Source organism: Notamacropus eugenii, chromosome 1 (genome assembly GCF_028372415.1).
Source record: "Notamacropus eugenii isolate mMacEug1 chromosome 1, mMacEug1.pri_v2, whole genome shotgun sequence".
NCBI lineage: Eukaryota > Metazoa > Chordata > Mammalia > Diprotodontia > Macropodidae > Notamacropus > Notamacropus eugenii.
The window spans coordinates 319,017,861-319,032,318 of NC_092872.1; the positions used below are offsets into that span (position 1 = coordinate 319,017,861).

Below are 14,458 nucleotides of genomic sequence, written 5' to 3' on the forward strand. Positions count from 1 at the left end.
TTGAAAGGCTTATTTCTGTCACAGTAAGAATCAAACTTTTTCCTCTCTTTAAGTATCCTAGTTTAATGTATCACACAGGGTGCCTGTCTCTGCTGAAGCTGGTCTTTACATGAATTCTCAGCCAGCTGAGGGTGAGTCAGAAGTCTAAGTGATGAGAAAGTCCGGGAGGCCTAATGGTCTCTGCAGCCTCATATACTCGAGACCTCAGGCAGGTAAATAGACCAGCTTGTGAACTGTATTAGGCAGCTTTTTCTCTGCAATGCCCACATGGCCAACACCTTTCACCCCCTGCATACCTATACTCCCTTTCCCATGCAACACTCCCATATCCCAATATAGATATTATTTTTGATCTTTTGTTGTTCTTGTTATAGTCATCTTGTAGAATGAAAGTACATGAAGTATTTTCAAAATGCGTACTTTGTAAAAACTATTTTGATGTCCAATAAGGAAATTCTAAAAAGCTAATTTAATTTTTCCTATGTCTGAACTAAAAAACCTATTACTACAAATCTAAAAATGTAATTCCAATTGAAGGTTATTGCCGAGATACCCTGTGATTATCTGCAAGGTGCAAAGAATTTTTTAAGAAAGCACAGGTTACAAGAGAGTCTATGAAGTGACACATCAGCAAAACCTACAACTAAAGAAAACAACAGCTTGTAGTAACATAAAGGGCATGGGAAATAATTTCAGAGGAAAAGAACCGATGTAATTCAGGAAAATGTTTATTCCAGAGAGCTCCAATAAACATAAAGCTACTTGCTAAAACACTGTGACTTCCAAATTAGCTGAAAACACTGGTCTGAGAGTTAGTAACCACTTCTTATCCAGATTAAAAATGTTTCCTCAGATGATAATTTTAGATTTTGTTAAATGTACAGCCTAGCAAGAGTACTATATACTCCGTATTTACATTTTATATAGTAACAGGTGTGCAAATTGTCTACTGTGCTTTTATGTATGACTTGCTAAAACGTTGAAGAAATGGTAGATTTCATCTTTATCAAAAACTGCTACTTCAGTTGAACACTCAGTACATTTTACTGGGTGATATACTTCTTCATTCTCTGCTTGAACTATGGAATCTTCATTATCAGACTTCATCTTCTTATGGCCCCGCCTTTTCTTCTGATTCACTGAGCCTTTATATCTTAGAACCTCCTCTTTGTTGACAGAGCAATTCATCACAAACATTGCTCTGTATTGAGTTTTGTAGTATTCATGCCTAAGAGAAAGAGGAAAACAAATTAAAATTACAAATATGTTTATCCAAAAAAGGTGGAATCTGAGTGAGACTGGTAACTTCTCACTAAAACTCCTATTGATATTTATGATGCACTTTGCAAAGTATCTTACAAACATTATGTCATTTGAGTTTTAGGACAACTCTCTCAGGGAAATAATACAATTATTAATACCACCCTTTACAGATGGGTATAGAATGTGACATGATAGATCTAGTGCTGGGTTTGGATCCAAATCCTTTCTTAAATATTTATTAGCTGTTTAAGCCTGAGCAAAGCACATAACCTGAGCCTCAATTTCAAAATCTGTAAAATGGGAGATTAAAAATAGTATCCACCTAATTGAAAGGATTGTTATGAGGATGAAATTTGATAATATATTCTATTTCAAACCCATTAAAATCCTTGGCCTTTTCAGTGCCCTTCCAATAAGTCTACCTCCTTCCCCCACAACCTTCCAGTTAGTGTGCCTGTCTATCTCTTCCTCTCCCCTTGTCATTCCATCTCTCTCCCCATCACTTCCAGTCAGACTCTCTTCTGTTCAATCACTCTGATGCTCCCCTTACCTTTCAGTCTCTACCTCCCTTCAAATCAGTCTGTTGCTCAGTGTCTCCCTGTGTTTTTCTGTCTCTCTCTCCCCACTTCATTAGTCCATCTCTCCCTGTTGTCCCCACTCTTCCACTTCTCTCTCCCTACTGATCAATCTCTGACTGTTTCTCCCCACAACTCCCTGTGAGATGAGTTAGGGGCCTCTTACAAGCTTAGACAACTGGGGCTCTCCTTCACCTTGGCAGAAATAAGAACTGCTTTTGAAAAAGAAGTAGACCACATGTCCCAGTCAACTCTTTTGCTTTTTCTTTTTTTCCTGACATACCGACAGCCCTGAGATGTACATTCTTAGCAAATGGTGGAAACCTTGTCAGTTTCACACATCAGTAGCTCTTAGATCCGTTAGCGTGGCTGACTGGGAGGAGAAGGGACTGCCAAAGTCAGACTCTATGAACAAGGACTGCAGGAGAAATTCAAGCTCTGGGACCACTCCTGACCTCATCAACATGGTATATCAGAGACAATAACATCCTTACTTGTGACGCTAGCAGCCCTGGTAATTGCCTGTGGGGTTGTAATGGTAAGGGAATTTGAAGATTTTCCCTGCCCCTCAGTAGGCCCATGTGATCTGCTTTGAGTTTTGGTCCAGCGCACAGCCTGAGTCACATGGAGCTGATGGTGGGTGGAGCTTGCTGAATGGGTGGAGCAGGAAGGATACAGCAAGAAGAGTGAGGTGGAGCTGAGGAAGAGAGCAGGCAGAGCAAAGCAGCTAAAGTGAGTTTGCCCAAGGGAGCTTGTTTGTGGGGAGGCCTGATGGAGGGAAGGCTTGAGGATGGCTGTGCTCCCTGCATTGATAACGTGTACTAGATTTCCTTGTTACTATGATGGATTTGACTATCGATTTGACTTTCTGGCATCTGAATGAATATCCTGGTTTCATCTTTGAGGAAGAGAATTTGTATTTTGTGAATTTACTCTTAAAATACACATGCATATCCATAGCAGCTGTGGGTATCGCACTGGCATTACAAATGACAATGAGGATGGGATCACAAAATATAAAACCTCTACTTGAAGACAGAAAGGCTCTAGGGAAGGAAATGGGTATCCCAGAATGGGAGGATTTACCTTATTTCTTCCTGGCAAGAGAGTGGGCTAAAAGCATAGGACTTTGTTAAAACTGGGAACCGAGGCTTCAGAAAAGAGAACCCAGAGATTTAGAAAGATGTTTGCAAGGAATACCAATAGAATCAGGGAAAGAAATGGCAGGGATATGGAGAAGAAGATGAGTAACAAGCTATCATATTACATGTAAATGTAGAGATACATTGCTAGAGGAAAAGGTTCAGCTGAAAAAGGAGTTAGCTGATTTGCATGAGAAGCTTCCTATGCTACAGTATCTGAGCTTTAGAAGGGCAAGCTAAAAAATATCAGTTGGTAGCCAAAAAGATAGTTGTGAGAGTGACTCAGAAAAAAAATTAGAGGAAAGTTAACAACAGGAAAGTGAATACAACCCTTGCATCTGCTGGGCCTGATTGGGGCCCACAGACCTGAGAGCAAGATGCTTGGGAGGAAAGTGAAACAAATTTAGATGAGGAGGCTTCTAGGAATTGGGTGCATGCAGAATACTACAAAGGAAGCAGGAGAATCGTGGGGGATGGGGGGAGCCCACACAGTGTTTAAGGAAGTAACTGAGGATTTTACTTAGGACGAGGTCTGATATTGTAAGTTGATTCATCCAAAAAATGAAAGAATCATTAGTATTTTGGATGATGAGAATTAGTGATGAAGGAGCCAGAGGAGTGTGGATAGGTAACAAAGATTGTTTGAAATTCATAGGTATTAGAATCCTTTCGTACAACAAGCTTTTAGGGATTACCATATTCAAGCAGATTCTAACACTAGAAATAATCTGTTAGCTTTGGCAGTGGAGAGATAAAGTAAGCAGTATCCCACTGATTCTATGTGGCCTAGTGGAGACAGAACCTGCTATTCACTTAGAGACTCCATGAAAAAGTAAAGAAAGGGATAATGAAAATTACAGTAACAGTTGATTTTTAACCTGCTGCTGGTTATTGTCTCCTTATTCCTTTTGGTCTTTGTTTTTTTAACCTGTTTGCTAGATTTGTCTCCTGCAGGCTTAGTGTCCTACACTTGCAGATGACTGACTGCTTAAGCTGGATGTCACCCTCTGTCTAAGACTGTAATGCACTACCTAGCCTTGAACAAGCTCTGGATACTCGCTAAATAATTGATCCCTCAGATGGGACTTCTCCAGACGGGGATAGTTCTATGTTCAACCTAAGCAGGAAGTAGTTACAGAAGAAAACTTTGCCCTCTTACTCCAAGGGATTTTGAGTACCATTTGTTTGAGGGGGGAATGATGGGATACTTGTATTCAAGCCCCCACCCTAAGATACTGTTTTATGTATTTATTTTGGGTTATTCCTGTTATATTGTGAAGTTTTGTTAATATCAGTTACCCCTAAACTCCCATTGACTTATAAATGGACATGAAAGATCTTGTGGCCAAATGTAATGGTAAGGGAATCTGAAGATCTTCCCTGTACCTCAACAGACCCATGTGACCTGCTTCGAACTTTGGCCCAGACCCACAGCCCGAGTCACACAGAGCCAATGGTGAGAGAATCTTACTGAATGGGTGAAGCAATAAGGGTACATCGGAAGAGAGTGTGAGGTGGAGCTGAGGGAGAGAGTAGGCAGAGGAAAACAGGTAGAACAGAGCAGCTAGCATGAGTAAGACAGAGTAATTTTGCCTAAGGGAGATTGTTTGTGGGGAGACCTGATGGTGGGAAGGCTTTGGGATGGCTGTGCTCCCTGCATTATTAATGTGCATAGATTTCCTTGTTACTATGATGGATTTGGTTTTCTGGATCTTGGTTTCATTTTGAGGAACAGAGTTTATATTCTGTGAATTTACCCTGGAAATACGCAAGCATATCCATAGCGGCTGCTGTGAGAATTACACTGGCATTACAGGGAGAGAATAAGAGGGTTCCAGCATGGGATGTAAAGGGAAAGAACTCAGGCTCCACCAGTGATAACTGTAGCAGTGTTCCCACCCCAGCATAGTGGAACACTGAAAGCAGCATTCATGCCTCTGGAAATACTTGGTCTTGGCATAGTGTATGGAAAGCAAAATGTCTCGGGGGGGAGGGGGTAGGGTGGAGTGATGGGTGAGTGGAATGACAGATCTAGATCACAGCAGATGAGTACTAGTATGAGTGAACAATCGAACAAAGGTAGATGCTAAAGACTCCTCTCTTTAATCTAGAATTGACAGGTCCCTTCACACTGCTACTACTACAGTACTTAGTGGTCATTTGACAGCTCCTTCTCAGGAATAGCAACAGTGGGTTTCTACATCAGAAAACTCTGGAAGCTATGAAACCCTGAAAGTCTCCAGCCTGGGTTGTCCCTGAGATCCCAGAATAACACAACATTCAACGGTTTAAGAAAGAAGTAAAAGGATCAGCCCAGACATTCCTTCCAGAAGTATGCAGACTCTAGCTCTGACATCAAGTCCAAATTCAAGAAGTAAGTTGGAAGAATAAGCAAACAAAAAAGTTATTATGACAATAAGGTTACTTGACACTACAAATCAGATGGAGAGAATGACTCCAAAACTTCTATAAGTAAAGCCTCAAAGGAAAACAGCTTGGGCACAGATTCAATTCTAATTCTAAGAGATGAAACAAGGATTTTTTTTTAAAAAGATTTAAAATGTTTTTATAAATGAAATGAGAACACTGGAGGAAAAACAAAAAGAAAATCAATGAGAGCTATGGATGAAACCACTGCAAAGGAAATCAGTAGTGTGGCACAAGAGGTACCAAAAATATGTCCAAATAACAAACTTCCTGAAAATTTGAATGGATCAAAGATTAGCAATGACTCCATGAGACAAAATGAAACAGACTTCTTATTGCTCTGTCTACTAGAGATAGTCAATTACCTAGAGGCCATGCACAACTCTGGCAGAACTTTCATCGCAGTCCTCAGCAGAAACCTATAAGGCTTTGGCCTAGGAAGCCATGAGCAGAGCAAGGAGGGCAGCCACAGTGCCACTAGTGAAGGCAAATGGATCAAAGTGGAGAAGCCTGTTTTGGAGTTGGATGGAGATGAGCTAATGGACATTTGACAGTTCATTAAAAGAAAAGATCATCGTACCCCATGCAGATGTATAGCTTACATAGATTGACTATGGGCTCCCATACCATGACCAGACAGATAATCAAGTCACTATTGATTTAGTGTTAGACACTCAGAAACATAGGGTAGCCATCACATGTACTACCATCACCCCAGATGATGTCCAAATGGAAGCTAGAGAAGATGTAGAAAAACCACAATGGGACTATTAATAACATATAAGGGGAGACTATTCAGGGAATCTAACATCTGCATGAAGACACGCTCTCCCTTCCCAATCTAGTCCCTGGCTGAACCAAACATAACAGCATTAGAAGGGAAGCCAAGACTAACCTACTCAGCAAAACTGAATATAATCATAAGGAGGGAATGGGGGGAATGGACCTTTAATGAAACAGAGGGCTTCTACACATTCCTAATGAAAAGATCAGAGCTGAGAAGATACTTTAAAGTTCAAACATGAAGAAACATGAAAAAGGTAAATATGAATGAATAATCATAAAGGACTAAACAAGAACTACTTACTTACATTCAAAAATGAAGAAATAACATATTTATCCCTTCTGAACCCTATCATCATCAGGGGTCAAAGAGGAAGTCCAGTTAGAAGGTCAGGAAATGACTCTGATATGTATTGATGACCTTAAGAGAAAAAAGAAAAATGGAGAGCCAAGATGGTGGAGTAGAAGCAGAGCCTTGCTAGAGTTCTCCCCTCAAGTCCGGCCAAATACCTGTAAAAAATGACTGAACAAATTCTGGAGCTGCAGAACCCACAGAATGATGGAGTAAAGCAAACTTCCAGCCCAAGACAGCCTGGAAGGTCAATGGGAAGTATGTATTGTGCTGTGCTGGGAGCAGAGGGCAGTCCAGCATGGGCCACGCCAGCAAATAAGGGATGAGCAGGCCTTAGGGGGACTGAATCTCTGGTATCTGTGGTGGTTTCCAAACTTCACAACCTTCACAATACTGAGGATAAATTGGAAAGTCAGTGGTAAAAATCTGTCAGCCTTGTGTGAGAGAGTAGAGTGATCTGGCCCCAAACCAAGGGCAGCAGAGGAAGTGGAGGAACCTGCAGCAGCCACAGCAGCAGCAACAGGGGTAGTGGCAGAGGCTGCTTCTGGAGTTCTAGGTCCACAGACTAGGGGGAGGGGGATCGAGCAGCTGACAGTACACACTCCTCTACCCCCACTGGAAGGAGAGAACTACCTTGACAAAGAGCTAAAAAGTCAAGTAAATGGATGGGTAAATGAGCAAAAACCAGAAAAAGAATCAGACCATAGAATCTTACTCTGGTGACAAGGAAGACCAAAGCATGCAAACAGAAGAACACAACAAAGTCAAAGCTCCAACATCCAAAGACTTCAAGAAAAATATGAATTGGTCTCAGGCCATGGAAAAGCTCAAAAAGGATTTTGAAAATCAAGAGAAGTAGAACAAAAACTAAAGTTGAACTGTTTACATTTCTACATGGAAAGATAATATTTGTAACTCTTGAAATTTTTCTTAGTAGTAGGGTAGTTGGAGGGATTATATACATATAGACAGAGGGCACAGGGTGAGTTGAATATGAAGGGATGATATCTAAAAAATAAAATTAAGGGGAGAGAAATATATTCGGAGAAAGAGAAAGGGAGAAATAGAATGGGGTAAATTATCTCTCACATGAAAGAGGCAAGAAAAAGCTTTTTAAATGAAGGGCAAGAGGAGGCAGGTAAGAGGGAAAGACAGAACCTTACTCTCATCGAATATGGCTTAAGGAGGGAATAATATGTATACTCAATTTGGTATGAAAATCTATCTTACACTACAGGAAAGTAGGGGGGAAGAAGATAAATGGGGATGGGGGAATGACAGAAGGGAGAGCAAATGCGAGGAGGGGTAATTAGAAATAAATACTTTGAGGAGGGACGGTGTCAAAAGAGAGAACAGGATGGGATGGAGGGAATTTTAGTCTTTCACATCATGACTGTTATGGAAGTGTTTTGCATGACTACACATGTATAACCTATATTGAATTGTTTGCCTTCCAGTGGGAATGGATGGGGAGAGAGAAAGAGAGAGAATTTGGATCTCAAAAGTTTTAAAAATGAATGTTAAAAATTGTTTTTACATGCAAGTGGGAAATAAGATATACAGGCAAAGGGATATAGAAATCTATCTTGACCTATAAGAAAACAGAGGGGAAAGGGAGGACAGAAGGGAGAACTATGATGGAAGGGAGGGCAGATTGGGGGAAGGGGTAATCAGAAGGCACAATCTCTTGGGGTAGGTGGAAGGGAGAGGTGGGGAGAAAAATTTGGAACTCAAAATCTTGTGGAAGTGAATGTTGAAAATTAAAATAAATAAAATTTTAAAATGGAAAGAAAAGGGAAGAATTCATAGGGGGAGGCAAGGAAAAGAAGATTAGGGAAGATTACTTCACACACAAACACACACAGCTAGTGTGGAAACAGATTTCACTCAATAGAGAAACAGGAAAGAGAAGAAGGAATTAGAGGGAGAGTAGATTAAGGAAGGGATTATTTCTAAGCAAAATAAACTCTAAGGATGTGCAAAAATATTTCTAACTTTTTGAGGCAGTAAAGAACAGGAATCAAAGGGGATATCCATTAATTGAGGAATGTCTGAACAAGTTATGATATATAAATATGATGGAATACCATTGCACCATAAGAAATGAAGGGGGGGTGGTTTCCAAGAAGCCTGAGAAGATCTTGGTTAACATATATAAAATGCAGAGAACCAAGAGAGCAATTTATACGATGACATCAATATGGTAAAGGCAAACAACTCTGGGAAAAAAAACTCTTGAGCAGTCTACGATTCCAAATGATGAAACATGCTATCAATTTCGTGACAGAGAGGTGTTGGACTCAGAGTGCATAATAAAACATAATTTTTTTTTACATGACCAATATAGAAACTTGTTTTGCTTGATTGTATATGTTTGTTGCAGAGGGTTTTTTTTCTCTCTCATTCAATGGGGCTACAAGTAGGGGCTGGGGGAAGATTTTTGCTGATTGAAAAAAATTAAAAATTTTTTAAAAGCCTCACCACTGTATCTTAATAAATTATTAGTGAAAATCGCTCCAATCTTTTGGAGCTAGCAGGCAAAAGAAATATAGAAAGAACCTATCTTTCCCTATATGAAACCCCAAGGGGAGAAGTCTCAGAAATGTTGTGATCAAGATCCAAAGTTTCCATGTCAAAGAAAGGATGCTACACGTAACCAGAAGGAAGAGCTTCAGGTACCAAGGAGCCACAGTTGCAATCATGCAAAACTTGGCAGCTTCTACTATAAATAATAAGAGAGAGGCAGAGTCAAGATGGCAGAATAAAGGCAGGGACCCACCTGATCTCTCTCTCAAATACCTTCAAAATATGACTCTAAACAAATTCTAGAGCAGCAGAACCCACAAAAAGATGAAGTGAAACAAATTTCCAGCCCAAGACAATTTTGAAGGTCAGCAGGAAAGGTCTATTACACCTGAATGAGCATGGAGTGCAGTCCAACACAAGCTCCACCAACATGGCCTGGCCCCACCAAGCCTTGTGAGTGATTGAATCAGCTGTGGTAGTGGCAGCAGCTGCTTCCACAGGTCTCAGTTAACAGATGGTAAGGAGATCAAACAACTGGTCAAAAGATTACAGGAGTCTTTTTGCTAGCACTGAGGCTGGACTCTGTTGATTTGCCCATACTTGGATCCAGGTTGCAGTCCCTGGTGGCAGTACCAAAGTGAAGAAGAGCACTAGCACAGCAGAGCTTGTGGCAGCAGTGGAAGGGGGACCCTCCTCACAGTTCCAGGGCAGAAAAGAGTGCCTAACAGACCAGAGCATAGGCCAGTACAGTAGTAAACACTTTTCCTTTGAACATACCACCTTCGAAGAACTGAAAACTTACAGGAACTTAGAAGTATCTCTGAAAATAGCTGCACAAACCCCCTAAAGCTTAGGACAGTGTGCCCTCCACCCTGGAAGCAGAGCTCTACCTGAACAAAGAGTTAAAAATCAACTAATAAGCTGGGAAAATGAACAAACAATGGGAAAAAAATTCTAATGACTGAAAGTTACTATGGTGACAAAAGATCAAAACACACTCAAAAGAAGACAAGAAAGTCAAAGCTCCTATATCCAAAGCCTTCAAGAAAAGTATAAATAATAAGACAGCCTATACTGCAATATTCAAAAACGCCAAAGATCTGAGCTTACAACAAAAATAATTACTTACTCTGAAAAAGTGAGTATAATTCTACAGGGGAAAAAATGGTCCTTTGGTAGAGTCCTTTTAACTATTTCTGATGAAAAAACCAAAGCTTAGTACGAATTCTGAAATGTAAAAACAAGAGTCAAGAGAAACCTAGTAAGGTAAACTTATTTGAGCAATAAGGACTTATATGATGATGAAGTGCTGACATTCTAATAGACTAAAAAGACACAAGTGTTCCTTTGAAACATTAATATCTTCAAAGGCTAGTGAAGGTTAAGAAAAACACTGAGTTCTTTTTCTGAGGATTTTATTAAAAATGAAAGATAATGGAGGGCAAAAGTAACACATTGGTATGGAAATAAGGAAGAAAGGAATGGAACTTGCTACTTCTCATAACTGAGGTTTGAGCACACACAAACGTACAGGAAGGGGTATGGGATGAATCTTGCTCTTATCTGAAATAAATAGATAAGGGTTAAGAACACAGAGTTCAGTATGGAAATTAATTCAATTTAACAGAGAAATCCCTCCTCTCTCTTATCATATCCCTTCTCCTTTCCTTTCTTTTACCCTCTCTCTCAATTTCCCTTGTCACTTTTTCCCCTTCCATTTAGAGAGGAGGAGAGGAATATATGGGGATGCTGATCAATTAAAGGATGAGTGAACAAATTGTTTTATATGAATGTAATGGAATATTATTATGCTGCAAAAATAACAAGGATGTGACTTCAGAAAATCCTGAGTAATGCAGAGTGAACAAATCAGTAAAATAGTTTCTGTAATATCAACAACACTTAAAGAAAAGCATCTTTTAAAGATTTAAAAATTCTGTTTATGTAGAGTCTGTATCGGATTGCATGCCATCTTAGGGAGGGGGCAGAGGAAGAGAAAATTTTTAAAAATAATAATATAGATATATCTACATACCCTACTGTACCAATAAAAGATTTACATTATAAAACATGTACATATTTATGTGGCATTAATATTAAAATATAAATGTTAAAAGGATGAAAAAAGATTTAAAAATTCTGATCAAAGCAATGACCAATCTATGATAAATATATTACCCATTTTCTGACAGAGAGATACACATTTTTGGAGGAGGCCACTGTGTAGATGCTTTGCTTGCTATTTCTTACAAGATTTTTTTTTTTCTGTTTTAATTGGAGAGGTAAGGGAGACAGACTAGGGGTTAGCAAAGTAAGTAACATCCCTCTCACCCCCCAAAAAAGAGTCACTAAAACATTTTCCAAATGTAGAAAAAAGAACAGATGGGAAGTTTAGGAGGAAGCACAGACAACCAGGACAGTTTTGAAAGTTAAAAAGTAGAATTTATCAAATACTTTTTTAAAAAAAGCAAGCAGTACATGCAAATGCCCTCTTTTGATGTTTTAAGTTCAGAATTTTAAGGCAAAAAAAACTGGCATAGCTGAGGTCTGTTATCTATTACTGGAGGTCTACATAGGATTCTGAAGGGAAACATCATGGTACAATGGAAAAAGAGGACTGGAGTTCAAATCCCTTCTCTAATACAGAATACCTCGATGACTTTGGGCAAGTCATTCAATTTCTTCCTTTATAAGAAAAAGAGGGGGTTAGATAATGGCTTTTGAAGTCCTTTCTGCTCTAGATTTGTGAGTGATTTTTTTTGCAGCACTACTGCCAATTCTAGGCGAAGACCTCAACAGCTGACTAAAAAGCCTGTGTCAGTCCCCAAGGGAGGTGATGGACTCAGAGTGCAAAGTTAAACATATTTTCCAGATGCAATCAATGTGGGAACTTGTTTTGTTTGATTATGCATATTTGTTAAAAGGGATTTTCCTGTTTTCCCCCAATGCAAGGAGGTGAGAGGAAAAGAAAATAGATGTTTTTAAAAATTGAAAAGAGTTAATTTTTTTTGTAAAAGGTAAATGTTAGAGAGTAGGGTTTAACTTACAACCCATGACGTAAAATACAGTTATGATGTGTTTTGTCCAGAAACAGTAACAGGGTGGGAGAAATGTATTGTCTTTTGGGCATGAATAATGTGGAAATATGTTTTACATGACTATGTATATTTGTTATGATGTTTTTCTTTTTCTTTTTCAATTGGGGTTGGAGGAGGAGTTAGGAGTGAAAATAGATTTTTGTTCACTGAAAAAACACAATTAAAAAAAGACTCAAATTGTCATTTGTTGATCTGATTAAAAGGGCTTTAGTCTCAAAAGAAGTAGGAGGAGCGAAAAACCTTTCTGGGACAACTCTTATCCAGATATCACACAGAGCTACAACAGAAGCTCTCAACAATTCACAAAATAAAATGTTGGAGAAGTGCAGAGCTGATTTTATATACTTGAAAACATCATTCTGAAAGAGGTCTATAGGTTTTACCACACAAAATAGTACTTGTTATATGAGATGGAGGAGAGATACTGAGAGAAACTATCATGATATAAAAAACAAAAAACATGAATAAAAATTTATTTAAAAAAAAGTTATCCTTGATCTAGAAAGATACTTCACAACTAACCCCAAATCTCAAAAAGTCTGTCAGGTGGACTGGAAATTAGGCTTGTTTTGCCTCATAGCAGACCATAGTACTAGGGCTAGCCAAAAGAGTAAGTTACTTAAAAACAGTTTTTGACTTAAAATTAGGAAAAATTTCCTAAAATTCAAGCTACAAAGAAATGGAATGAACTGTCTCTGCAGATAGTAAATCAAGTTTTTCAAGTTGGAGGACTCCTTGGATATTGTAATAAGGGTTGACCTGGAGATGTCCAAGGTACATTTCAACTCTAAAGGTTCATGAGTCAATAAAAAGGGAGGAATGGTTTTGTAATAACAGAATGGTATCCTCTCACTCCACGAAACATCAGTAGATTAAATGAACATTTTAGTACTACAATCCCTCTATCACACAAACTCATATTTTCCCAACTCATTAATGAAACTTAAAAACACCAACTGCTTAAGTAATTGTGAGCATAATTATTTACCAAAATAAAATCCCAAATTTTACCAATTATTAACTATCATTAACAAAAACTTTTGTAATGAATAAGGGAAAGAGGTAATTACAAATATAAAAGTTAATTTTGATTACAAAAAACCTGAAAAGCTTTTGTATGAACAAAATTAACACAACTAGAATAAGAAAAGCAAGTCAAATGAGAAAAGTACTTATATCAGAGATATTTTTGATAATATATGCAACTAACAAATATGTAAGACTAAGTTATTCTGAAACAGAGCAGTCCAAGGTGAACAATTCTCTAAAGAACTACAAATTATCAAAAAGTCATATGAAATGCTCCAAATCACTAGCTATAAGAGAAACATAAAATGAAACAACCCTGAGACTTCCCCTTGTACTCAGAAAATTGGCAAAAATGACAAAAAAAGGGAACAGTCAAGGTTAGTGGGGCTGTAGAAAGACAAGGATACTAATGCATTGTTGGTACAGATTTGTATTTGTCTATCCATTTTGGAAAGCAATTTTGAATTATACTATGCAAAATCTCTTTGACCCAGAGATTCCACTGCTAGACAAGGAAGTCAATGACAAAAACAAAGGCCCCATAAACACCACAATATTTAAAGAAGCATCATTTATAGCATCAAAGAACTGAAAACAAAGTAGATGCCCAATAAGTGGTGTTCTGACCTTAGCCTGACTCAATTTAGATTTGATACTGAAACAAAATGAGACTCTTAAGTCATTCAATAGCAGATTTACTTAACCACAGCAAAGGATATTCAACAAAAAGTCACTGAAGATATCTAGAGTTGATTTAGCCAGTCAAATCTCCAAGATTCTCCCTGCAATACTACTCCCAGTCTTCTTGGTTGCTTTGAACTCAGAGGATGAGACTAAATCCTTAGTCCCAATAGCCAACCAAGTCTCAAGAAATGTCTTAATACTGATTAAGGAAAAATTAGCCTAACCTAGATGGAGATTTGTTAAAATATAGCTCCTACCACATTCTTGATGGTAAGATCTGTTAGATCTTCTAGAAAAGTGGTGTCGAATTCAAATAGAAAAAGGATGACTAAATTGTAATCCCTGCAGGATTACTGTAATTACTAAACTGTAATTCCTAAAGATCCCTGCTGGCTGCATATTTGACTTATAAAACCACATATTAACATTATCTTTGTTCTACTGTGTTCTTATTTATTTTGTAAACCATTTCCAAATTATAGTGTCTGAAGCCTCCTGCTTGACACTTCCATTGTAGAAGCCCATCTTAAATGATTTTTATGACTTAAATGACACTTAAAATGACCTGAGGGGTATTAA

At 38.4% G+C, this 14,458-nt stretch overlaps 1 protein-coding gene across 1 annotated transcript in view; it reads right to left on the reverse strand.

Annotated features, from left to right (window-relative positions):
• Positions 1 to 710: 710 nt before the first annotated feature.
• The window catches only part of EAPP (E2F associated phosphoprotein), a 29,726-nt gene continuing 15,978 nt past the window's right edge, over positions 711 to 14,458 (reverse strand). The window contains exon 6 of the mRNA XM_072629640.1: positions 711 to 1,228. Within this exon, the coding sequence (XP_072485741.1) occupies positions 958 to 1,228 (271 nt within the window). The 3' untranslated portion in view covers positions 711 to 957. The remainder of the gene's footprint in view (positions 1,229 to 14,458) is intronic.